The sequence below is a fragment of the Geotrypetes seraphini genome, chromosome 10 (genome assembly GCF_902459505.1).
Source record: "Geotrypetes seraphini chromosome 10, aGeoSer1.1, whole genome shotgun sequence".
Lineage (NCBI taxonomy): Eukaryota > Metazoa > Chordata > Amphibia > Gymnophiona > Dermophiidae > Geotrypetes > Geotrypetes seraphini.
Window position 1 is genome coordinate 134,874,971 of NC_047093.1, and position 27,480 is coordinate 134,902,450.

At 45.1% G+C, this 27,480-nt stretch overlaps 1 protein-coding gene across 1 annotated transcript in view; it reads right to left on the reverse strand.

The window, feature by feature from the left end:
- Positions 1-263: 263 nt before the first annotated feature.
- LOC117368600 overlaps positions 264-27,480 on the reverse strand; it is a 49,451-nt gene continuing 22,234 nt past the window's right edge. Inside the window, exons 3-8 of the mRNA XM_033962329.1 lie at positions 12,622-13,452; positions 9,728-9,955; positions 8,342-9,283; positions 6,131-7,066; positions 2,675-2,798; positions 264-1,174 (exon numbers count right to left, since the gene is read on the reverse strand). Of these exons, the coding sequence (XP_033818220.1) occupies positions 264-1,174; positions 2,675-2,798; positions 6,131-7,066; positions 8,342-9,283; positions 9,728-9,955; positions 12,622-13,452 (3,972 nt within the window). The remainder of the gene's footprint in view (positions 1,175-2,674; positions 2,799-6,130; positions 7,067-8,341; positions 9,284-9,727; positions 9,956-12,621; positions 13,453-27,480) is intronic.

Genomic DNA, 27,480 nt, shown 5'->3' on the forward strand with positions numbered 1-27,480 from the left:
CTGGTGCCATTCCAAAAGTGACCCCAGTCAGGTAAACCTCTGATCAACTGTATCCTTCTGCTTTCCTTCTAATGCTAGTCCTTTGCCCTTCTCTATACATTCTCCATTACTTTTCTTAAAAAACAAATTCCTATAATGCACCCCATCGGATTATCCTATTGACTCTGCTCTCCCAGTACAACCACTATTTTAATCTTTCTACAGGTTCATTTCTTCAGTACTGGAGGGTAGAATATAAAGTCCGTGACTTTAGTTATACTGTTTTACATACAGGTAGATTGTTTTCCAATTAAATGCTCTCTTGTGTTCATCTCAGGCCTGAGCAGAATAATGTAGCATTTTGGGATAAAGATACAGCTCAACAGTCCTGTACTAGATAACAGCATTGCAAATATCTCCACAGTTACCATGTATTTGTCCTTTGTACTCAGGTAAACTGGGATGAAGGACACCCAAACACTGCAGAACACCAGCATACTGAAAGTGATCAATTGGGCCTCATTGAAACTGTTAGGTAAACGTCTGGCTAAGAAAGCAACAATGAAACTTAATATAGCTAATAAGCCCATATACCCGATCACACTGTAAAATGCAAAGAGGGAGCCTTCATTACATATTAGTATCATCTTTCCAGGATCTGTCTGTATGTCGTAGTCTGGGAATGGGGGAGAGATGAGTAACCACACAGTGCAGATCAGAACTTCACCCAGGGAGCACAGAAGGACCAAGAAGCTGAGTGCTCTGGACCCCACCCATTCCCTTAACCTGCTTCCAGGCTTTGTGGCTTTGAAAGCAATGACAACTGTGATGGTTTTTGCCAGGACTGCAGAAACAGAGACTGAAAAAATGATCCCAAAAGCAGTTTGCTGGAGCAGACAGGTCAGCTTCTCCGGACGCCCAATGAATAGCAAGGAACAGAGGAAGGAGAGCATGAGGGAGAGGAGGAGGATGAAGCTGAGATCTCGGTTATTGGCTTTCACTACAGCAGTCTCTCGATATTTAAGAAATATTCCTAGAGTTCCAGCAGTGATTGCACATAATACAATGGCCAAGGAAGCCAAAGCCGCACCCAGTGGATCCTCGTAGGAAAGAAACTCGATGGTTCTTGGAATGCAGCCGTCTCGCTTCTTTGTGGGCCACTGGTTATCGGGACATTTCAGACATTTTTCCATATCTACAAATGAACTGTATTTTTGTCAGCATTTGAATAAAATACGCTATTTTTATATTTAAATTTTTTTTATTGTAGTTTGAAAACTAAGAACAAATATATACAAAACAGACATCTGTAAAACAAATATCAAATATTCATTTCAAGAGATATCTACAATCAATCAATTGTGGAGAATTCTAAGTTGTGTATTTCCGTGTGGGAGAGACAAGGCGGGTTTGAAACGGTAAGCCCACACCTTGGTCCAAAGAGTATCAGTACTGCCTTTCCCTAGAAGAGTTTTCCCATGAGTCCCATGAGTCGAAAACGAGAAGGTGCTATTTGTAAGGGAACAAATTTAAGTCTGAAGCTCAAATTTTGATACATTCACTAAAGAGGAACAACAATATTTGGGTCAATATTCATCCACCATGGTCAGCATTTTTTTTCTTCAACACAAGTTGTGGCAATTAAACAAAACTCATGTATTCAGTGCCAATATCTGCTGATTCTGCTGCCCTTTCATCCAGATATTTCTCCACCCACCACCTCAGTACTATCTGGATTTTCAGCTGTGCTTTGCAAATCAGTGGTAGCATTGGCTAGGGGAATTATCCAGATGAAGGTGGAAATAAATTTTTTAACAGGGCACCTATCATAAAAGGGTAAGAAATTGGCCTACTTATGAGGGTACTATTTCATTAGGAGAAGAGTCATATAACGCTTGTAATTCTGAATCTACGGTTCATTGACTGGGTTAATCACACAAAGGATTATTTTACATGAGCAAAGTACATGCATCATGGCACATACTTTTCAACTAGGCAGTATTCTTGGAAGGGTTTTTACACATGTATGTTACCATGTAATTTACAGCTTAAAGTTGCTGCCCTGTAATGGAATTATTCCCATTATAGCTTTCATTATCCAGGTAATTACTTTTGAATATCAGACGCATGGAAGGGAAAGGGTTGAATCAGGAATAGTCTGTGAAAATATTTCTTTACAGAAAGAAAACTTTCCTCTTTTTCAAAGCCGTGCAGCCACAGCTCAGTAGCTCATTAATTCCCAGTGGGCTTCAGTTCAATTACCACAGTAATCGCCTTCATAAGTGACCCGAATCATTAAAATGTACCTGTGGAACCACACTGATAAAAGAGCATAACAAAAGAGTATACCCAATTGTGTACCCTTTTGTTCACCTTGAATAATTATAATCTATTTGGTTGAGCTATTAAGTGTTCCTAAGATAGCAGTTATGTGAAAAATACAAGCTGTGGAATGACACTTCACGAGAAACCATAGGCTCATTTGTTTGCTGTGGTGTTTTATTGGTTTAAATACTGTCATATTTATTTTGTTTTAATATATGATATCAGTTTATCTTTATTGTGCATGTGAAGTAATGAACTGCTCAGATGTGTAACAATGGATGGGTATAAACATAACAGACAAAGTGAAATGAAGTTTCTTCATTTTTTCTTTTATTGTATCCTTTTTTTTCTTGGTTTCTGTTTTTCTTACCTGTTGCATTGGAGAACTCTCCCTCAGCACAAGGGACACAGTCATAGCAACATTTCGGGCTCCCCTCTTTGGGAGCCTTCCTGTATCCTGGCCTACAGCTCTTGCTGCACACAGAACGAGGAGTCTGAGGAACAACAGCAAGGACAACTTGTGAGCTTTCACAGGAGACAAATTCTATTTCCCATGTCCACATAATCCCAGAGTCATTTTTAGAAAGACATAAGATAAAGGGTTTCCCTTCTCTTATTCTGCTTCTTCTAGGTATTTCTGACACAGGTATGTATCATTCAGATTTTGAGGTGGATGGTTGGAAAGGGGGAAAGTGACCACAAGGGGAGTGTGGGGGGTGATTACTTAATCGCTCAGTTTGGCTATCTTTTTAACAGATGCTTTTAAAACAGGTCTAGCTCCGAACATTTAAATTATGTCCTGGACATCTTTTTGAAAGCTTCAATTATCCCTGCAAGATATCCAAGTCTAAGCATGCCCAAAGCCCACCCATAGCACACCACCAAAACAACACTCTTGAATTTTGGATGCACAGTAGCTGAGACACCTCTCCAAATGTCCTGAAAGTTGGTTTTGAAAATTGGCACTTGGACATCCTGATAATTAAAACGTCCAAGTGCCAGTGTATGCCGTTTTTGGATGTCAACTATATTATCAGAATTAGCTAGGTGAAGTAAACATATTAATCATAGAATAACCTTCATCTAACCATGAACACAACAGCAAATCAGCCAAAGCAAAGTATCCAAGACCGCGATCAAACCAGCAAATCATCCAAAACAAAGTACCCAAGATGGCAATCAAAATGAAGTATCCAAGACCGCGATCAAACCAGCAAATCAAACAAAACAAAGTACCCAAGACCGCAATCAAAATGAAGTATCCAAGACCGTGATCAAACCAGCAAATCAGCCAAAACAAGTATCCAAGACCACGATCAAAATGAAGTATCCTAGACCTCGATTAAAATGAAGTATCCAAAGACCGCGATCAAACCAGCAAATCAGCCAAAACAAAGTATCCAAGACTGCGATCAAAACAGCAAATCGGCCAAAGTGAAGTGACTGAGATTGAGCCTCCGTGATGGATTTTATTGTTATTTTTTTTTTTTTTATATATAAATTTTTATTGAAATGTTTTCAATATATTGTACAATAGTAGCATACCTCATAAACGTAGAACACCAAATACAAATCCGATACAAATAAGGCAGTATTGAAAACAAGATTACCACAACCCAAAGTCAAAACAATAGCATACAACCAATTCTACTCTTCCCCATCCCCACCCCCCCTCAGTCTCATGTTCCCCATCCCAAATTACCCCCTAATCCCCCCCCTTCCCCCATCCCTATAGCAGGCAACAGAACATCCAGTTCAGGGAGATCCCCTAGAGTGCCTCCAGCAGATCTTCCAACTTACTCCATGTGTGGAAATAAGTAATATAGGTGTGGCGTCTTTTAGCCACAGCTATCTCCATCCTCCCCAAGGATAACAATCGGTTAACCCATGCAGTATAAGAGGGGGCCTCTGCATTCTTCCAATGGTTGGCAATGAGACATTTCGCAGCTGCCAACCCCCAACGAAGGAGCTTAGTTTGCCATGTATGCTCCTTAATATTATATAATCCTAAAAGACAACTCAGCGGGGAAAACACAACACTCTCACCCAGACACTCAGATATAGTAACAATCACCGCCTTCCAATAGGCATTGAGAACCCCACAGTCCCACCAGATATGCAAAAAGGACCCCACATGGGAGCCACATCTCCAACATTGATCAGAGGCTCCTGGAAACATTCTATGCAGGCGTTCCGGAGTATAGTACCACCTCGTAAGAACCTTATAAGCGTTTTCTTGAATCAAAGCACAGGAGGAGGCCTTATATACCTCCCTACATATTACCTCCCAGTCTTTAGCTGTTAACCGAGAGTTTAAATCCCTCTCCCAGTGCTGACGAAACAAAGGAGTAATAGGGGAGTATCCCCTCCTATATTGATACAGCACCGATAATGATTTAGGAATTTTCTGAAGTATCAGCCAGAGATTTTCCAACGTTTCCCTCTCACACGGCGATCTAGAGTCCCAACCCTGAGCATGCATGAAATGTCTAATTTGAAAGTAAGCAAAACAATCACCATCCGGTAAGTCATATTTCTGTTGGAGTGCTTGAAAAGAAGCAATCCCGGTCGTCCCCATTAAATCTCTAAATGTTTGAATCCCCTTTTGAGACCAACGATGAAAAACTCGATTGTCACGACCTGCCAAAAATTGAGGTTCAGCCGTGATAGTAGCTAGGGAAGATACCAACGCCCCCCCTCCCAAGTCAGTACGCACCTGGTTCCATACCTTTGCCAGATGATGTACAAAGGGGTTTGATATGCTCTGAACCCATGCCCGCTGCGGGCCAGACTTCCACAACCTAATTTTCAAGGGCTCCAAACCACTATATCGCTGTTCCAGCTGTACCCCACTTTTGTGTTCTCCCATTTCCCAATCAAGCACTAGCTTCAGCTGTGCCGCTTGATAATACCACACCAGATTAGGTAACCCTCTTCCCCCCTCTTCCCGAGGAGCCCACAACAGAGATTGGGCAAGTCTTGGGGATTTACGATGCCAAATAAAGGTGCGGATTTCCCTGTTTAATCTTCTCAGTTCCCCTAGAGGAACCGATATTGGCAAAGTCTGGAATAGGAACAACAATCTAGGAAGTACATTCATTTTAATGATCGCAATTCTCCCCCACCAAGATAACCACAGGCCATTCCAGCGTTGCAAATCAGCCCTTATACGGTTATAAATAGGCAGGTAATTTTTCTCATATATCCTCCCAATATCCGATGGAATAAAAATGCCCAAGTATTTAATCCCATGACTAGCCCATTTAAAGGGAAAAGTCCCCCTCAACCCATCCACCTCCCCCTGTGTCAAGGTCAGATTCAAGATTTCCGTTTTAGCTAAGTTTATTTTAAACCCGGAGATCTGTCCATAGGTGTCAAATAGCTGCAGTAAGTGGGGTATAGATTTCTCAGGTTGTCCCACGTATAGTAAAATATCATCCGCAAACATCGCTATTCGGTGATCCACTCCCCCACTAACGACCCCAACTAGCGATAGATGATGTCTAATGGCCAATGCAAGGGGCTCAAGATACACTGCAAACAACAATGGCGAAAGGGGGCATCCCTGCCGAGTTCCCCGAAAGATGGGAAAAAAGTCAGTGTAAGTTTGGTTAATCCGCAAGCATGCCCGCGGAGCAACATACAGAGCCCGGACCCAATCTCCAAATAATCCCCCTAATCCCATCCTATCCATGACATCCCATAGAAATGCCCAGAGAACCCGATCGAATGCCTTCTCGGCATCAACCGAGATCAAAACCACCTTTTCCCTACCAGTACTCGCTTCCCAGAGTAAATTAAGGGTTCTCCTAATATTATCGCTCACCTGTCTCCGTTGTATAAACCCCGCTTGATCTTGATGGATCAGGGAAGGCAATACCCTCCCCAAACGCTGGGCCAGGACCTTAGCCAAAATTTTTGCATCTAAGTTCAACAATGATATGGGCCGATATGACCCACATAATAAAGGATCTCTACCCGGTTTGGGCAATATAACCACCCCGGCCTCACCCATCGTAGCCGGCAACCTGCCACCAGTAGAAATTCCGTTAGCCACCCGGACCAAAAGGGGCCCCAATTGTGCCGAGAATTGTTTATAATAACGACTAGTATACCCATCCAACCCTGGAGATTTACCATTCTTCAACCCCTCAATCACCCCCAAGATCTCAGAGAGTTGTATCTGTTCTCTTAAATACTCCTGATCCGCCTCTGCCAGCTTAGGTATTTGTAGTGAGTCCAGAAATCCAGTCTGCATTCCAGCAGCTAACGGCCCCGGCTGTCCATAAAGCCCAGAATAGAAGTCCCGGAACTCACGTTGAATAGCAGAGTCCGTAACTCGTAGATCCCCCCCTGAGTTTCCCTTAATACAAGCGATATTTAATCGATTTTGTTTGATACGGATATATCTAGCCAGCTGAGCACTAGCCTTATTGCTATGCTCATAAATATTGAGACGAAATCTCTCACGCATACGCTCTGTGTCCTCTACCTGGAGCTGATACAATTCATCCCGGACTCTTTGTAGTTGAACCAGAGTCTGGGGGTCTCTCGTGTTCTGGTGGTGCAACTCCAGCTGAGTCAATCGGGTTCTTAGTTGAAGAAAGGTCCGGGCTCTCTGTTTTTTAAATCTAGCCCCCCACTTAATAAGCTCTCCCCGGATTACTGCTTTCAGGGCATCCCACAGAATGGCGTCTGATACCTCCCCATTGTCATTCATCTCCAAGTATTCTCTCATAGTGTCTTCCACCGCCGTGACCACCTGGGGGGAACTCAGCAGGGATTCATTAAGCCTCCAATATGTACCTCCCCCCGGATCTAACATACCAGTGCAAGATATCCACACCGGTGCATGATCTGAGACATGCATCGGTTCTATCTCCGCTACTCGCAGCCCCCCTGCTTGATTCCTATGAATCCATATCCCATCTAATCTAGTATAGGTATTCTGTGCATGGGAATAAAAGGTATATGATCTCTGAGCCCCATGAAGTAGCCGCCAGCCATCAACTAAGCCGAGCGAACCCATCAGATCGCGAAATGCAGCGGCTGATTTTCTCGTTGATTTACGCCCTCCCCCTGAGTGATCTACAGTCGGGTCTGGAGGGACATTAAAGTCGCCTCCCAAATATACCGCTCCTTGCATAAAGGTGTGTAGAGCCCCCTTCAAATTCCGATAGTATGTTGCTTGTCCCGCATTAGGACCATAGAGGTTAATAATAGTCAGAGGGCGACCTTGAAGCAAGCCTTTCACCGCTAGACACCTTCCCTCTCTGTCCCTATAGACATGTTCCACCTGTAATCCCAGTCCCTTGCGTGCCAAAATAGCCAATCCTCCTGCCCTTTTTGTGGCCCCCTCCCCTTGATGGGTCCAGAGCATATCAAACTGTGGTCTTTGAAGCAAAGATACATCCCTAGGTCTCAAGTGCGTTTCTTGCAAGAGACATATGTCCCACTTCATACGCTGGAGGTCTCTGAAAACTATACTCCTTTTACCCGGGCTATTGAGCCCATTTACATTCCAGGAGCCTATGATCAACTCCGGATCCTTCCCTGGGGATCTCCCCACACCCAAGCTCCGCCGCCCGCTAGACCCCATACAAACAACACCCCCCCTCCCCCCTCCCCCCCTCCAATTAGCCGATTCTCCAAGTTTCGAATCAGCCATACGGAGAAAATGAGTCATACTGGAAAGGCCCATTATAAACACCTATTATTGCTTTCCCTCCCCTTCCATCCCCCCCTATTCCTCAAGCATACATATAAAACACACACGCAAGCCAGCACTCCTTCCAAGCCTGTATAATTAAATAACCAGCCCCTCAACCTAAAGCAAGCACACAGAACAAGCAGAATAACCATTCCCTAGGGAACAAACAAGTCATTTTCAACCAACAAAATTACAAAGTCTCTTTCAGCTGTAGTCCAAAGATACTGAGGTCATGCTTCCCTCTGGAATACCGGATCAGGTAACTGAGGTAGAAGGTTGGCTGTCCTCAGTAATGTTCTGAGAGACACCAGCTCTGATCTCCGATACTGTTCCCGATATGTCTCGTGCAGGGGTGTCATGCTGCATCCGACATCCAAGGTCCTTCATCGCCATCCATGCGTCAGCCACATTTTCCACTTTCCTGTGAGCCCCATTGATAGTGAAATGTAATCCAAAAGGAAAGAGCCATCTGTAGCGGTAGCCTTCAGCTCGCAGTATCTGAGTGACTTCCCTAAACGATCTACGTTTCTGGAGTGTAGCAAGGGCCAGATCCTGATAGACCCCCACTTTCAACCCCTGCCACACAAATTCAGGGCGACGACGTGCAGCCTGTAAAACTTTTTCCTTCAATTGAAAGTCCCCAAAGCAGGCTATAATGTCACGGTTGCCAGGACCTCTCGTCTGCCCCAGGCTTCTGTGAGCCCTCTGTAAGTCTATCACATTTGGCATCACCTGAGATTCCTCAGCAAGGAGGGCTTTGCAAAAGTCTGACACCACTTCACTGGCATCCTTATATCGATCCAAGTCTGGCACCCCCTTAAAACGCAGGTTATTTCGCCTTGAGCGATTCTCCAAGTCCTCGACCTGCCTTTTTAAGTCATCCAGTTGTGCCACTACTGTGTCCACAGCAGCCGATCGTTCCTCCGCCAGGCCCTCCACGTGGCTCAATCGCGCTTCAGCACCAAGGACTCTGCCGCTCAGGTCTCCCACTTCTGCCCGAATCTCTCCCAGCGCAGTCTTCATGTCTGCCCTCATCCCTACCATCTCTGCTTTCAACTCCTTAAACCACAGCTCGATCTTCCCTTCCATCGGACGATCGTTCGATTCAGAGTTGGCCTGAGGGGACACTGTCTGCCGCGGCGTGTTCGGCTCCGCCATCTTGAATAGCGCCGCCGGGGAGCCAGGAACGTGTGATCGGGTGTTCACTCTCGTTGCGCCAGGGAAATGAAATTTCTCTAATTTCTTCCGACTCGCCATACATTCGGCGAGCTCGGGCACCAAAAAGCTTGCGCTCAAACCACCTCTGGAAGCAATTCTTAAACTTGCAGCCGCGAGCCCCGACAGAGCTCTAAGATTAAGCGGCCATATTCCGTGATGACGTCACTTCCCCTCCGGATTTTATTGTTATTAATGATCTGAATTGGGTGCAGCTACTTGTATGTATCTAGAGCTCAGCTAATATTGACTTCTTCTGGTGTCCAGATGTCACTGAAGTATGACAGACACTGTTCCTGGTCCTCGTGATCCCAAAGCACAAATGCCAGCCACAGAACATGTACCCAGGTCTCCCACAAAGTAATTTACATACTGTCACTGAGCTGGTGGTCCAATGACAATCTGATCTTTTTAATGCCAGCCAGGATGACCTATAATACTCTCTCTTAATATGAGGATGCTGACCCTGAGTATTAGAACAATGTAATTCACCCTCACCTGTTTAAAGAGCGGTTGCCACCGGATGGCGCTCTCGTTGATGAAGAGTTGTTGATCGGAAGGGGCAGAAGGATGAAAGCTGCCCACAAGGGTTTGGATGAGGGCTCCGTTGGGCAAATAAATACAGTTTAGAATGTCATATCGAGTGGGAGTGTCCCCTTTCTCATCAAAGAAAATCTCATTTCCAATAGAAGGTTTAAAATGAATATTCCTAAGAAAATTATTCAGCTAGAAAAAAAAAGGAAACAATCAGGAAATTGCATGGAGAAAGTGCTGGAAACTCACCTGAATGTATGAGGTGAGGTACCAGAGAGCAATATTTTCAGTACCAGTGAGAGGTCACTAGATGCGTAGGCATGACAAGAATGCAAAGTCTATATGTAAGAAAGGTATATGGTAGGAGACATTAATTTTTTTTTCAGCAGATATGGGAATTTTATAAAGGTAAATTTCTATCTACTATAATAAAACCCTAAGCGCGCATGCACACTCCTACCTGCATGTTCCGTGATCCGTATGTCCGTGGCGGTAGGAGTGCGCATGCGTGCTTAGGGTTCTATTACCTTGGAAGAAAAAACGGCACCACATTCACGGAACCACAAGGATGTTCTGAGCGAAGATATTTTTAAGTTCTAAGCCGCGGTGGCGGCTCCTCTCACGAGCCCCACCTGAGTCGGGGAAGTCTTCCAACACAGATGGGAATTGTGAAACGAGCCGCCGCAGCAGCTTTAAACTTAAAAATAACTCCAGCACAGAACTAAACGATCGACAATCCCAGCCGCTCCTCACACACATTAGCAGGCAAAACAGCTTCCCATGCACCCATGCAACCTCTAAGCGTGGCCCACCCTGCTCTTCAGCTCCTCCAGGTAGCGGCAGACCTATCTACAGCCAGGAAGTACTGTAAGGCCCTCTGCTGCTCTTCTGTCCTTCTCTTCTAAACAGCCAGATGCTGGACAGGGGAATCAGGTAAGGGTTGCTGCAGTACAGGGGGAGCAGGGAAGAGGTGCTGCTTGGCAGGGGGGAGGAAACAGGAAGGGAGGCCTACTGCTAGGCAGGGGGAACAGGGAAGAAGTGCTACTGAGCAGGGGGGCTGTAACAGGAAGGGAGGCCTACTGCTGAACAGGGGGAGCAGGGAAGAGGTGCTTCTGGGCAGGGGGGAGGTAACAGGAAGGGAGGCCCACTGCTGGACAGGGGGGGAGCAGGGAACAGGTGCTGGGCAGGGGGAAGGTAAAACGAAGGGAGAAGGGCTGCTGTTGGACATGGGGAGCAGTGAAGGTGTGCTGCTGGACAGGGGGGAAGGTAAAAGGAAGGGAGAAGGGCTGCTTCTGGACAGGGGGAGCAGGGAAGAGGTGCTGCTGGACAGGGTAGGTAAAATGAAGGGAGAAGGGCTACTGATGGACAGGGGGGGAAAAAGAGACAGAAAGAAAGACAGACAGAAAGCAGCCAAGGAGAGAAAAAAAAAAGAAAGACAAAGACACACATCTATTCTAGCACCCGTTAATGTAAAGACTAGTTGATACATATTTACCATATTTATTCAATTTTCTATACTGTTCTCCCCAGTGTGTTCAGAACGGTTTACTTGAATTTATTCAGGTACACATTCATTTTTCTCTGTCTGACCCAATGGACTCTCAATCTATCTAATGGACCTGGGGCACGGGGAGGATTAAGGGACTTGCATAGGGTCAGCATGGATTTGAACCCACAACCTCAGCATATTGAGGTTGTAGCTTTAACCACTGCACCACATGGTTCCCTACTTGTTACTGTCACAATGGCTTGGTTTCCCTATATTGATACTACTGGCTTTGAATTTCAGAAATCTGCCTTGAACCGTCAAAGGAAAAGCAAAATACAAATGTCCATATTCAATTCAATCTTTTGTGTTTGGTTTTCAGAGCATCAATGCATTAAGAGATAGTTCTTCGTATCTCAGGGCAGCACCCCTTCCTGCATTTTAGGTGCATCTTACAGCCCACATCCTTATAGAATAATGGCACAAACCCACTTTGTGCTAGAATTGAGAGGTACAGAAAAAAAGGGTGGGGAACAAAGATACCAATGTAAAAAAATAGTCCCAACAAAAAAAGGTGGGATAAACAATAGTCTGTATCCTGATGACTTTATATGGCGTGAGTCTGTGGCGGTTACGAGGGGCCGCTAGGAAGTTCTCAGCCCAACCAAGAAGAGCATGATGTGGAGCCATGAAACTTGCAAGTTATTCCACACTTTTCATTTCAATGAGGCAAATGCATCTAGTACTACTACTGTTTATTATTTCTATAGCGCTGAAAGGCGTATGCAGCACTGTACATTTTAACATACAATAGACCAGGGGTGCCCACATTTCTTTGGCTTGCGAGCTACTTTTAAAATGACCAAGTCAAAATGATCTACCAACAATAAAATTAAAAAAACACACAAAGCACACTGTACGCAGAGAAAATGTTATTTATATTCAGGTTTTTTTCAAAGAGGTCAAGGCAGATGACTTTAAAATATGCAATGTCACCTCAGTAACAACTATACAAAAATAGACAAATATACCCCCTCCCCTTTTACTAAACTGCGATAGCGGTTTATAGTGCAGGGAGCTGCGCTGAATGCCCTGTGCTACTCTTGACACTCATAGGCTCCCTGCGGAAAAAACTGCTATTGCAAAACTGGTGAAAGGTGGGGTGTTGGGAAGGGTGAGACTAGTGGAAAGGAGGCCTGGGGCGGGGTCATGTGACCTCTTTGTTGACTTCACAAATACGGTAACCCTATATTCAGTATCACTTTGTGCTTGGTTGGCTGTTTGTGTGTGTCTTTGTTTTCTATATAAGCAGGTGGCTATGTGTTTTTGCCTCGCTCACACCTCCTGCTTATAACATCTGGTGTCATTTTACCTGCCATGGCTGGAATCTCGGTCGCACACCCTCTCTGTCAGTAATCGGTCCTTGTAAGGGCTCTGCCGTGTACATTTGATGTAAAGCATGTGCCAGGGCATAGACTGCTATATAAATATTGTAAGAGAACCTGAAATTATAGACATCATACAGAGAAGAATCCAGGCTTCGTAGCGTCTCAGACCCAGTACAATTAGGCAACATATCAAAATGTTTCCATCTATTCTTTGTGCCTGGCAGCCTACATCTGAATTTTCCCTGCCAAATTAATTTCAGTAAAACATCATTTGGAAACATGGTTGGGTTCACACTATAAAGGAAATCCTTGAATCCAGGAATTTCACCTTTTGGGATAGAAAATGCTATCGAGCCATTTAAGATCTGGAAAGCTTTTCCTAAATCGAAATCTGTAATAATTGGCAGAGTTGCTGACAGAATCCACACCTTCGGAGGTATTTCATGTTTTCTCCATTCTTTCAACATGAACTGCTGGAGCAGATAGACCATACTACTGTAGAGGACTATCACGCTGCAGGTGGAACTGTGAATCAAGTGAACAACCTCCGGTATAGTTTGATCATTCCCAATCATTGGTATCATTGCTAAAAACTCAACACAACCTCCGCTCTGTATAATTGTCCACTTAAGTTCTTCACCAGCTGATTGTCCTTGATAATCAGCTGATGTCAGGATCCCAACCCAGGTCCATCCAAAGTGCCGGAGTAACTGTATAATAGCGTCATACTGAGAGCGCTCATTAGGGACCATTCGGAAAAAGGATGGAAAGAGAATCCGGTCACTGAAGATGGGATCCATTGCTCCATAACTGATCTGTGAAGGACACAAAAAATGGCATTTTAGAGAGGAAGCCTAAGACTGTACAACGCAGATGGAGGCCCATTTCTCAACTTGTGTCAAACAGGATCTGCTCTGTGATACATGAAAAATGGACATTCATGCATGAACAGTCATTTTACAAAGAAACATCTAAATAACCACACCATCAAATAACCACACCATCAAATAAACACACCATCAAAAAGCTGCTGTTGCAACAATGTCCATGCTACTGCTGAACACAAAATCAAACAAACTACAGGGCCACATTGTTTCTCCTTGCAGCTACTGGTCTCGCCCACCGTAGACATTACTTCAAGTTCCAGGGCAGAGCAGGAAGCCGTGAGGAGGAAAACTGCGGCTCTGCAGTTTGTTTGTTTTTCTCATTTCAGAAAGGGGTAGATGCTGGATAAGGGGGAGTAGATGCTAGATGTGGGAGAGGGGAAGATAGGGGGCAAATTCTGAATGTAGGAGGGAGAGGAAGGACAGACGCTGGATGAGGGTTGAGAAAGACAGACAGAAAAGGTTCAAAGAAGAGCGACTAGGATGATAATGGGGATGGAGCTCCTATTGCATGAGGAAGGGCTCTTCAGCTTGAAAAAGAGATGACTGAGGGGAGATATGATTGAAGTCTACAAAATCCTGAGTGGAGTAGAATGGGTACAAGTGGATCGCTTCTTCACTTTGTCAAAAATTACAAAGACTGGGGGATACTCGATGAAGTTAAAGGGAAATAATTTTAAAATCAATAGGAGAAAATATTTTTTCACGTTGCCAGAGATTGTGGTAAGAGTGGGGGAAGCCACTGCTTGCCCTGTATCGGTAGCATGGAATGTTGTTGCTGTTTGGGTTTTGGCCAGGTTCTAGGGACTTGAATTGGCCACCGTGAAAACAGGCTACTGGGCTTGATGGGCTATTGGTCTGACCTAGTAAGGCTATTCTTATGTTCTTATATGGAGGAGAAATGTGAAAGAGAGAGAGAGGGATAGATGTTCAATAGAAGGGGGAAGAGAGGAAATAAATGCTGGAGGTGGGGGTTCAAAGAGAGGAGACAAACATTGGATAAAAGGGGGAAAGAGGGTAGATGCTGGATATGGAGGGGAGATAGGGGATGTAGATGCTGGATGTGGAGGGGATAGAGGAGGCAAGCACTGGACAGAAGAAGGGGATAGTGGAAGCAGATGCTGGGTAAAATGGAGAGAAAGAGAGAGGGAGCAGATTCCGGGTAGAAGAGTAAGAAAGAGGAGAGGGATAAGACACTGAATGGAAGAGAGAGGAGAAGCAGATGCTGGATTGAAGTGGGAGAGTGTCAAATACCGGATGTGGGAAAGAAAGAGGATAGGGTTAGTGACTGGGAAATAAGAGGAAGTGAACTAGAAGAGCCAGAGTGAGGAAAAGATGGTAAGTGTAGTTAGAATCGGTAAAAAAAAAAAAGGAAATTGTAAACTGTATAGTAGGAAAGAATTAAATTGAAGAAAGTTGAGTGAAAAAGGAGAGAAAAAGAAGAAATTGACAGGAAATCATGGCAAGAGTTAAGAGAAAGACAAGGAAAACAGAAACCAGATACTGGAGTCTACACAATTAGGAAAAGTAATTGGGAAAACAACAAAGGTAGAACAAAAACAATTTTATTTTTTGTTTAGAATAAAGTAGTGTGGTATCTAAGTTAATAAATGTTGCCCTGGATTGGGATTTTGCCAGGTACTGGTGACCTGGATTGGCCATTGAGAGGATGGGCTACTGGCCTTGATGGACCATTGGTCTGAGCCCGTAAGGCTATTCTTATGTTCTTACGTAAAGATAATGAAATTGGAAATAAGGCGATATCTCTTTATTGGACTAATTTTAATACATTTGTGGCCAATGTTTGGAGACCAAACCCTCCTTCCTTATGTCAGAACAGGATACCATAAGATCTGTATACTGACCTGACCTGAGGAAAGAGGTTGTGGCTTCTGAAACCTAATTGAAAAATATATTTAGTCCAGTAAAATAGTTTCATCATATTATTCAAATTTTGGTGTTAATTTATAGTATAATATAACATAGTAACATAGTAAATGACGGCAGAGATAGACTTGAACGGTCCATCCAGTCTGCACTTAAATTATACCCATTAAAAAATACATGATTAAATTAACTTGTCTCTTCTTTGATATTTCTGGGCCGTAGACTGTAAAGTCTGATATTGTCCTAGGTTCCAATTGCTGAAGTTGTCATCCAAGCTCACTCCAGCCTATCCAACCATCCCATTGTTTGCAGGATATTTACCGTAAAGTCTGGCTAGTAACATCTTCATGTTCCAAATTAGTTTACTTCTGCTTTCTTTAAATTTTTCAGCATGCATCATGCATGCATTTTTCAGCATGCATTGGTGTCGTATTGTGGCTTGTTGGGGGTTCAGTTTAATATTTGTTTACATATTTCTATTTTTAATTTATGGTTAGTTACTTTATACTGCGTGAGGATCTGTGTTCTGTGTATATGAAATTGAGAAATTAGATTCTTACCTGCTAATTTTCTTTCTTTTAGACTCTCTAGACCGGTTCAGCTGTCACTGATGGGTAATAGCTCATTATGATCAAATGTGAAAAATTAAGAACATAAGAACTGCCATCTCCGGATCAGACCCATGGTCCATCGAGTCCGGCGATCCGCACACGCGGAGGCCCAGTCAGGTATACACCTGATGTAGTTTTAGTCACCCATATCCCTCTATGCCTCTCGTAAGGAGATGTGCATCTAATTTGCCTTTGAATCCTAGCACAGTGGATTCCTTAATAACCTCCTTTGGGAGAGCATTCCAGGCGTCTACTACTCGCTGCGTGAAGCAGAACTTCCTCATATTTGTCTTGGACTTGTCCCCCCTTAGCTTCAAACCATGTCCTCTTGTCCGTGTCACGTTAGACAATGTAAATAATTTATTTTCCTGCTCTATTTTATCGATGCCTTTCAGTATTTTGAACGTCTCGATCATGTCCCCTCTCAGCCTCCTCTTCTCAAGGGACAACAGTCCCAGTTTCTTGAGTCGTTCCTCATATTCCAAGTTCTCCATACCTCTTATTAGCTTCGTTGCTCGTCTCTGCACCCTCTCCAGCAGTTTTATATTCTTCTTTAGGTTGGGAGACCAATGTTGGACACAGTATTCCAAGTGTGGTCTGACCATTGCTCTATAAAGCGGCATTATGACTTTCTTCGATCTACTCGTGATTCCTTTCTTTATCATGCCTAACATTCTGTTTGCTTTCTTTGCCGCTGCCGCGCATTGTGCCGATGGCTTCAGGGTCCTATCTATCAGTACACCCAGGTCCTTTTCTTGCTCGCTCTTACTCAGAGTTGTGCCTGACATTCTATACTCGTGTTCCTTATTCTTACTACCTAAATGCATTACTTTGCATTTCTCCACGTTGAACTTCATCTGCCATTGCTCTACCCATTTCTCTAACTGATACAAGTCGCACTGGAGTTCCTCGCTATCCTCCTGCGATCTGATTGCCTGGCATAGCTTTGTGTCGTCTGCAAACTTAATGATCTCACTGGATATTCCGTCTTCCAGGTCATTGATATAAATATTAAATAGGATCGGCCCAAGTACCGAGCCCTGGGGCACACCACTAGTCACTTTCTCCCAGTCTGAGAACTTCCCATTTATGCCCACTCTCTACTTTCTGTTTTCCAGCCATTTGCCTATCCACCTTTGTATATCTCCCTCTATTTCATGGCTTTGTAGTTTCCTGAGAAGTCTTTCATGTGGAACTTTGTCGAACGCTTTCTGGAAGTCCAAATATATTATATCCACCGGCATTCCACTATCAATTTGCTTGTTCACGGTCTCAAAAAATTGAAGTAAATTTGTTAAACATGATTTCCCTTTCCTGAACCCATGTTGACTGGGTTTCAGCAAGTCGTGTGTATCTAAGTGCCGGACTATGCTATCCTTGATCAGTGCTTCAACCATCTTTCCATGGACAGACGTAAGGCTCACAGGTCTGTAGTTGCCCGGTTCTCCTCTCGATCCTTTTTTGAAAATTGGCGTGACGTTCGCTATCTTCCAGTCGTCTGGTATCTGTTCAGTTCTGATTGTCAGATCGGCAAGTTTTTGCAATAACTCCCCGATTTCAACCTTCAATTCCTTTAAGACTCTCGGGTGAATTCCATCCGGTCCAGGGGATTTGTCACTTTTAAGTTTGTCGATCTGGTAGTATATCTGGTCCAACTCCACTTTGACTGTGGTGAGGCTGTCTTCTATTACTCCACTAAACATTTTCACTGCTTCTGGTATTTTTGCGGTATCCTCCTCCGTAAAGACGGACGCAAAGTAGGAATTTAGTTTGTCTGCAATTTGTTTATCTTCCTTGATGTACCCTTTTCTTCCCTGGTCGTCCAGGGGTCTCACCGTCTCTTTTGCGGGTTTTTTCCCTTTCACGTATCTAAAGAAGGGCTTGAAGTTTTTGGCCTCTTGCGCTATTTTTTCATCATAGTCCTTTTTGGCATCCCTCACCGCCTTGTGACATTTCTTCTGATCATCTTTATGTTTTTTCCATGCTTCGGTTGTTTTCATGTGTTTCCATTTTTTGAAAGAGTCCTTCTTTTCTTTTATGGCTTCCCTCACCTGTCTGGTAAGCCATGCCGGTTCTCCTTTACCTTTTGTTCTCCCTTCTTTGGAAATCCTCGGAATGTGGAGATTTTGTGCTTCTGTGATAGTATTTTTCAGTAAGGACCATGCCTGGTGTACCGTTTCGAGTTTGTCCACCTTTATCTTGAGTCGTTGTTTCACCATGGCTCTCATGCGATTGTATTTGCCCTTTTTAAAGTTTAAGGTTGTGGTTAAGGTTTTGGCACGTTTTCTATTCCCGATGTCAAGCTTAAAGTTGATCACATTGTGATCGCTCGTCCCCAGCGGTACCGTAACTTCTACTTCTTTTGTCTGTCCCGTGAGGCCATTTAGTACCAAGTCCAGGGTGGCGTTGCCTCTTGTTGGCTCTTTTACCATTTGTTCCAGGAAGCAATCCCCTAGCGCCTCCAGGAACTTGGCCTCCTTGCCGCAGTTGGAGTTTCCTAGTTTCCAGTCTATCCTTGGGAAATTGAAGTCTCCCAATATTATTACATTGCCCGTCTTGCATTCTTGTTTGATTTCCTCTATCATTTCTGAGTCAGTTTCCTCCGCCTGTCCTGGGGGACAATAGTAAAGGCCAATTTTCGTGTCTGCGCTGTTTTGGCCAGGAATCTTGATCCAGAGGGACTCCAGCTTCTCTTTTGTTTCCGTCATAGCCACTCCAACAGATTCTACTCCTTCCTGAACATATAGGGCAATACCTCCACCTTTCTGCCCTACTCGATCACTTCTATATAGTTTGTATACCTGTAGTACTGTGTCCCATTTGTTTTCTTCATTCCACCATGTTTCTGTTATGCCAATGATTTCCAACTTATCATGTCTTGCTATTGTCTCTAGTTCCCCCATTTTGTTTCCTAGACTTCTAGCATTCGTATACATACATTTGAGTTATCTTCGTGTTACCTTTTTGGACTTTCTACTCTTTGCTGTCCGTACTGTTTCTTTCACGGTATCCTTAACCGCTCCAGTGTTGTCTCCCTTGTTTGCTGTGCGGTCATCCCCTCCTGTATCTGAGTTGTCCCTTTCTGCCTTGTCTTCCTTATTTGCTGTGAGGTCGTCCCCTCCTGTGTATGAGTAGTAGCCCATGGTTCCTTCATCGGGACATCCTATCGTCTGTGCCATCGACTGGTGGTCGACTGTCGGCTTTCCCCTATTTATTAGTTTAAAGCCTTCTCGATGGCCTTCTTCATGTTGCCTGCCAATACTCTTGCTCCTTCCTTGTTGAGGTGTAGTCCATCCTTTCTGTAGTACTTGCTTTTTCCCCAGAATGCCGTCCAGTTGCGCACGAAGTCAAAGCCTTCTTCTTCGCACCATCGTCTCATCCAGGCGTTAATAGCTTGCAATTCCCCTTGTCTCTTTCCATCCGCTCTTGGTACTGGGAGTATCTCGGAGAAAGCCACCTTCACCTCCCTGATCTTCAGCTGTCTTCCAAGTGAGCGGAGCTGGCCCTTCATCTCTTCCCTGTCATACTTCCGTTTGCTCACATCATTTGTTCCCACGTGGATGAGCACAGCAGTATCCTCTTCCCCTGCGCTGTCTATGATCCTGGAGATCATGTTGGCCACATCCTTCACTCTTGCTCCAGGCAGACAGGTGACGATTCTGTCCTCTCTTCCTCCTGCGGTGTGGCTGTCCACGTGACGTATAATGGAGTTGCCTACGATGATCCCCATCTTCTTTATTCGGGGGTTTCTTGGGGGTCGTAAGTCCATGTCTATGGTATAGGGCCAGTCTTCTTCCTCCAGTGCTACTCTTGAAATTGTTTTCGGCTCTTCAGATGGAGGGACGTCTTCCTACGTTCTCTCTCTTCCTCCTGGTGTGCGGATGTCTCCTACCTCATCTTCGGTTTTTCTGTGTTTGCATGGGTGTCTTCTCTCCTCTCTTCCAGGCCTTCTTTCTGGGTATCCTGGATACAGATTTCCAGCCCTGGGATCTCTACGTGTTGCTGGTGGGCTTCCTCGATGAATCTTTCTAGTTCCGTGATCCCTTCGCTGGTATCAGGCTCCCCTAGCAACTTCTCCTGCATGCAGTTTTCCTCCTTCCTGGCAAGGAGTTCTTCGAGTTCCATCACAGTTCCCTCCAGCAGCCGAACTTGCAGTTTCAGGCTGTCCAGTTCCTCGCATCGGCTCCAAACGTATGCCCTAGTCCCCGAGGGGAGGTAGTCATACATACTGCAGCCGGTGCAGAAGACTGGAAAGCTCATCTTCTGGCTTCCGTGGGCGCTCATGTATTGTTCTCCTTCTCAATTGTGTGTGTCCTGCCCTCTTGATAGCAGTCCACCTGTTGATTATTGGTCTCGGTTGTGTGGTGCTGTTGAGCTGATTGAGAGTGCTTGTCTTGGTGTGTGCTGTGTGGCTAGGTAATGGTATACAAAAGAACAATAACCGGAATGTAACTTACTTATTGGGGCTCCCTGTTAGTCGGCCCAGCTTCCTGGCTCCTTCTGCAGACTCCTTTGCAAAGGCGCTCTTGCTAAGGCGAGCTCCTTTACCGCGCGCCTTCGCCACGTGCCAAATGGCTGTGCGCCGTTGGCTCTCCTCCTGTTAAGGGGGAGTCCGGCGCTCTGGTGGTGACGCTGGCGGTGACGCGTTGGGGGTGGGCGGAGCTCCCTCACGCTCCTCCACGCTACCGCTCGCTGCCTGCCTCCTGCTTCTTCTCTATTTCTCCCGCTGCTGTCCTCGCCGGGCCTGCCTTCTCCTGCACCAGCCGAAGCTGCACTGTGTAGCGCCGCGCTCTCCTCCTGTTAAGGGAGAGTCCGGCGCTCTGGTGGTGACGCTGGCGGTGATGCGTTGGGGGTGGGCGGAGCTCCCTCACGCTCCCCCACGCTACCGCTCGCTGTCTGCCTCCTGCTTCTTCTCTCTCTCTCCCGCCGCTGTCCTCGCCGAGCCTGCCTTCTCCTGCACCAGCCGAAGCTGCACTGTGTAGCGCCGCGCTCTCCTCCAGTTTACTGCAAAGCAGACAAGATCCCCACAAAGTAAACCACTACCAAAGTGCTACTAAAGTGAAGGAAAGTGTCTGAGAGCACCACTCAAAGGATCATAAAGTTTGTGACCTTTGATATATGTGGTGATGGTTTTCTTTCATCGACAACACCTTCATTCTTTTTACGGCGTTTATCACAGCTTAAATAATCTTACATTAAATGCCCATTTTAATCTTTTTTTTAAAAAAAATTCTTTATTCATTTTCAAACTTACAATAAGTATGATAATATGTGCAAACAAATTAATAATAAATATATCACTTAATAATAATCAATAGTACAAATGATATACTCTTATCTCCCATCCTTCCCACCCTTTCCTATCATATGATCAATATGATCAAAGATGAGTTCTATAGGATTAGGTAACACATTGACGAAATGGGTTGGGAGCTGGCTTGGAGGTAGGCTCCAAAGGGTGGTGGTGAACGGCACCCCCTCCGAAATGACGGAGGTGATTAGTGGAGTACCGCAGGGCTCAGTCTTGGGCCCAATCCTATTCAACATCTTTATAAGAGACTTGGTAGAAGGGCTTCGAGGTAAAATAATATTATTCGCCGATGACGCCAAACTGAGTAATGTAGTGGGCAAATGCACAACAGACGAAGATTCAGTGCCCGACAACATGATGCACGACCTACTCCTACTGGAGCGATGGTCTAGGACATGGCAACTCAACTTCAATGCCAAAAAATGCAAAGTTATGCACCTGGGCAGCCAGAATCCATGCAAGTCTTATACCCTTAATGGCGAGATCCTAGCAAAAACGGTAGCAGAACGAGACTTGGGGGTAATCGTCAATGAGGACATGAAGTCTGCCAATCAAGTGGAGCAGGCTTCATCCAAGGCAAGACAAATCATGGGCTGCATACGAAGGGGTTTCATCAGTCGTAAGGCGGAAGTCATTATGCCATTGTATAGATCCATGGTGAGGCCCCACCTGGAATACTGTGTGCAATTCTGGAGGCCGCATTATCGCAAGGATGTGCTGAGACTGGAGTCGGTGCAAAGAATGGCCACCCGGATGGTCTCGGGACTCAAGGATCTACCATACGAAAAACGGCTTGACAAATTACAGCTATACTCGCTCGAGGAGCGCAGAGAGAGGGGGGACATGATCGAGACATTCAAGTATCTTACGGGCCGCATCGAGGCAGAGGAAGATATCTTCTTTTTCAAGTGTCCCACGACAACAAGAGGGCATCCGTTGAAAATCAGGGGCGGGAAACTACGAGGTGACACCAGGAAATTCTTTTTCACTGAAAGAGTGGTTGATCGCTGGAATAGTCTTCCACTACAGGTGATTGAGGCCAGCAGCGTGCCTGATTTTAAGGCCAAATGGGATCGGCACATGGGATCTATTCACAGGGCAAAGGTAGGGGAGGGACATTAAGGTGGGCAGACTAGATAGGCCGTGGGCCCTTATCTGCCGTCTATTTCTATGTTTCTATGTTACCTTATACAATATGTAACAATAAAATTACCCCCTCCCCCCTCACAATTGAACTTGTAAATTTAAGGGGGGGGAAAAATGTCATCTAATCAGTACAATACTTTGTTTATGGCTCCCACACATCTTGAAATTTCCTGAAACATCCCTGCTGTATTGCAATAAATCTCTCCATTTTATAAACATGACATAAGGAATTCCACCAGAAATTATAATTTAATCTACTCCAATTTTTCCAATTATACGTAATTTGTTGAATGGCAACTCCAGTCATTATAAGTAATAATTTGTTATTAATTGTATAAATCTGACTTTTTGATCTCATTGCCATACCAAATAGCACAGTATCATATGATAATGCCACTGGTTTGTCTAATAAACAATTAATTTGGTCCCAAATTGATTTCCAAAAGGTCATAATAAATGGACAATAGAATAATAAATAGTCTAAAGTCCCTGCTTCGAGATGACAGTGCCAACATTTATTAGACTTAGAGCTATCCAATTTTTGTAACCGAATAGGGGTCCATAATGCTCTATGCAACAGAAAAAACCAAGTTTGTAACCTGATTCAATTTAAATTTTTTTCTTTTTTCTTCTTAGCTATTTCTGGGCAAGAATCCAAAGCTTTACCCGGTACTGTGCTTGAGTTTCAACTGCCGAAATCTCTGTTAAGACTTACTCCGGCCCATCTACACCCTCCCAGCCATTGAAGCCCTCCCCAGCCCATCCTTCACCAAACAACCATATACAGACACAGACCATGCAAGTCTGCCCAGTACTGGCCTTAGTTCAATATTTAATATTATTTTCTGATTCTAAATCCTCTGTGTTCATCACACGCTTCTTTGAACTCAGTCACAGTTTTACTCTCCACCACCTCTCTCGGGAGCGCATTCCAGGCATCCACTACCCTCTCCGTAAAGTATAATTTCCTAACATTGCCCCTGAATCTGCCACCTTCAACCTCAAATTATGTCCTCTGGTTTTACCATTTTCCTTTCTCTGGAAAAGATTTTGTTCTACGTTAATACCCTTCAAGTATTTGAACGTCTGAATTATATCTCCCCTGTCTCTCCTTTCCTCTAGGGTGTACATATTCAGGGCTTCCAGTCTTTCCTCATACGTCTTCTGGCGCAAGCCTCCTATCATTTTCGTCGCCCTCCTCTGGACCACCTCAAGTCTTCTTATGTCCTTCGCCAGATACGGTCTCCAAAACTGAACACAATACTCCAAGTGGGGCCTTACCAATGACCTTCTTCCTTCTACTGACTATGCCTCTCTTTATACAGCCCAGCATCCTTCTGGCAATAGCCACTGCCTTGTCACACTGTTTTTTCGCCTTTAGATCTTCGGACACTATCACCCCAAGGTCCCTCTCCCTGTCCATGCATATCAGCTTCTCACCTCCCAGCATATACGGTTCCTACCGATTATTAATCCCCAAATGCATTACTCTGCATTTCTTTGCATTGAATTTTAGTTGCCAGGCATTAGACCATTCCTCTAACTTTTGCAGATCTTTTTTCAAATTTTCCACTCCCTCTTCGGTGTCTACTCTGTTACAAATCTTGGTATCATCTGCAAAAAGGCACACTTTTCCTTCTAACCCTTCAGCAATGTCACTCACAAACATATTAGAAACATAGAAACATAGAAACATAGAAAGATGACGGCAGAAAAGGGCCAAGGCCCATCAAGTCTGCCCACTCTATAGACCCTCCCCTTAATACTATACAATGTTTTACCCTGACCCACTTAGGGATCCCACATGGGCGTCCCATTTATTCTTAAAATCTGGCACGCTGCTGGCCTCGATCACCTGTACTGGAAGCTTGTTCCATTGATCAACCACTCGCTCCGTGAAGAAATACTTTCTGGTGTCGCCGTGAAATTTTCCGCCCTTGAGTTTGAGCGGGTGCCCCCTTGTGGTTGAGGGGCCTCTGAGAAGGAAAATGTTATCTTCCACTTCTATACGTCCGGTGACATATTTAAACGTCTCAATCATGTCTCCCCTCTCCCTGCGTTCCTCGAGAGTGTAGAGCTGCAAATTGTTCAGTCTTGCCTCGTACGAGAGACCTTTAGGCCCTGAGACCATTCTGGTGGCCATCCTTTGGACCGACTCGACCCTCTGCATGTCTTTGCGATAATGTGGCCTCCAGAATTGCACGCAGTATTCCAGATGAGGTCTCACCATGGTCCTGTATAATGGCATTATGACTGCAGGCTTTCTGCTGACGAAACTTCTACGGATGCAACCCAGCATCTGCCTTGCCCTTGAGGAAGCCTTCTCCACCTGATTGGCAGATTTCATGTCCGCACTAATGATTACTCCTAAATCTCGTTCTGCTGTAGTGCTGGTCAAGGTCTCCCCGTTCAAGGTATAAGTTCTGCATGGGTTTCTGCTACCCAGGTGCATGACCTTACACTTTCCAGCATTGAAGCCCAGCTGCCAGGTTGAGGACCAGCATTCCAATGTACGCAGGTCCTGCGCCATAATATCTTGTAGATTGTCCTCGCTTACCATATTACATAGTTTGGCGTCGTCGGCGAATAATGTTACTTTACCTTGAAGCCCTTGAGTCAGATCTCCTATGAATATGTTGAAGAGGAGTGGACCCAAGACCGAGCCCTGCGGCACCCCGCTGGTCACCTCCGATGTCTCAGAGAAAGTACCGTTAACCATCACTCTCTGAAGTCTGCCACTCAGCCAATCATTGACCCATGCCGTCAGAGTCTCTCCTAACCCCATCGATTTCATCTTGTTTAACAGTCTGCGGTGTGGGACGCTGTCAAAAGCTTTACTGAAGTCCAGGTACACTATGTCTAGTGAATCTCCTTCGTCCAGTCTTTTTGTTACCCAGTCAAAGAAGTTGATGAGGTTTGATTGGCAGGACCTACCCTTGGTGAATCCATGTTGATTGGGGTCCCGTAGATTCCCTTCGTCCAAGACCGTGTCCAATTGGCGTTTGATCAGTGTTTCCATGAGTTTGCATACTATCGATGTCAGACTCACCGGTCTGTAATTTGCAGCCTCTGTCCTGCAACCCTTTTTGTGTAGAGGAACGACGTTAGCTGTTTTCCAGTCCAAGGGGACTGTCCCTGTACTCAGTGAGAGATTGAAGAGCACGGCTAACGGTTCTGCCAGGACATCACCTAACTCCCTGAGCACTCTGGGGTGCAGATTGTCCGGTCCCATGGCTTTGTCCACCTTGAGTTTTGTTAGCTCAAGGTAAACCCCGCTGGGTGTGAATTTAAAATTCTGAAACGGATCTTCTGTGTTTGAATGTGGCTTCAATTGAGGGCCGGACCCTGGCGCCTCGCAGGTGAAGACCGAGCAGAAGTATTCGTTTAGTAGTTCGGCCTTTTCGGGATCCGATTCTGCGTAATTCCCGTCCATTTTTTTCAGGCGTACTATCCCGTTTGTGTTTTTTTTCCTGTCACTGATATACCGGAAAAAGGATTTGTCCCCTTTCTTAATGTTGTTTGCTAGAGTTTCTTCCACTCGAAGTTTGGCCTCCCTGACTGCCGTTTTGACCTCTGTGGACTTGATCCTGTGTAGCAGTTGATCTTCGCTTTTCCCCGTGCGTTTGAAGGAAGCAAATGTGTTTTTTTTTCTCCTTAACGAGACGTGAGATCTCTGCGGTGAACCACTGGGGTTTGTCTTTTCTTCGCCGTTTGTGTGATGATTTTATGTAACGGCCGGTTGCCTCGTGTATGACAGATTTCAGGGATGACCACATATCCTCCACATTCCCTGTCTCAGTTTGGACCTGGAGCGCCTGATGGACGAAGACTCCCATGCGTGCAAAGTCCGTTCCTCGGAAGTTGAGTACCTTTGTTTTAGTGTTTGATCTATGGAAACCTTTCCTCAGGTGGAACCATACCATGTTATGATCACTGGAGGCTAGCTTATCTCCCACGAAGACTTCTGAGACGCTTTCCCCATTGGTGAGTACTAGGTCAAGGATCGTTTGGGCCCTAGTGGGCTCCATTACCATTTGATTGAGGCGTGCTCCTCTTATGGAGGCTAATAGCCTCTTGCTGCCGCTGGTTGTTGCTGAAGGTGTGCTCCAGTCTACGTCCGGCATATTGAAGTCTCCCATTAGTACAACGTCCCCCCGTAGAGCGATATTTTCTATGTCTTCGATTAGTTCCGTGTCTTTGTCTTCTGGTTGTCTTGGGGGTCTATATACCACACCAAGATACAGGCATTTTTCTCTCCCTCTGGCCAGGTTCACCCAGAGGGATTCCCCGGTGTACTTAACGTCCGTGATTCTGGTAGTTTTGATGCCTTCTTTAATGTATAGCGCTACCCCTCCGCCTAACCTGCCCTCTCTGTCTCGACGAAGTAAATTGTAACCCGGTATGGCCATATCCCACCCATGAGAGTCCGTGAACCAGGTTTCGGATATCGCAACCACATCTATTGAACAGGATTGGCCCCAGCACCGAACCCTGAGGGTCTCCACTACTCACCTTTCCTTCCTTCGAGCGACTTCCATTAACCACCACCCTCTGGAGTCTGTCCGACAGCCAGTTCACCACTTTGGGTCCTTACTTCAGCTTTTCAAGTTTGTTCAACAGCCTCCTATGAGGAACTGTATCAAAAGCTTTGCTGAAATCCAAGTAAATTACATCTAGCATATGTCCTCGATCCAGCTCTCTGGTCACCCAATCAAAAAATTCAATCAGATTCGTTTGGCACGATTTACCTTTTGTAAAGCCATGTTGCCTCGGATCCTGTAACCCATTAGATTCAAGGAAGTACACTATCCTTTCTTTCAGCAACACTTCCATTATTTTTCCAACAAATGAAGTGAGGCTCACCAGCCTGTAGTTTCCTGCTTCATCCCTGTGACCACTTTTATGAATAGGGACCACTTCCGCTCTCCTCCAATCCCCAGGAATCACTCCCGTCTCCAGAGATTTGTTGAACAAATCTTTAATAGGACTTGCCAGAACCTCTCT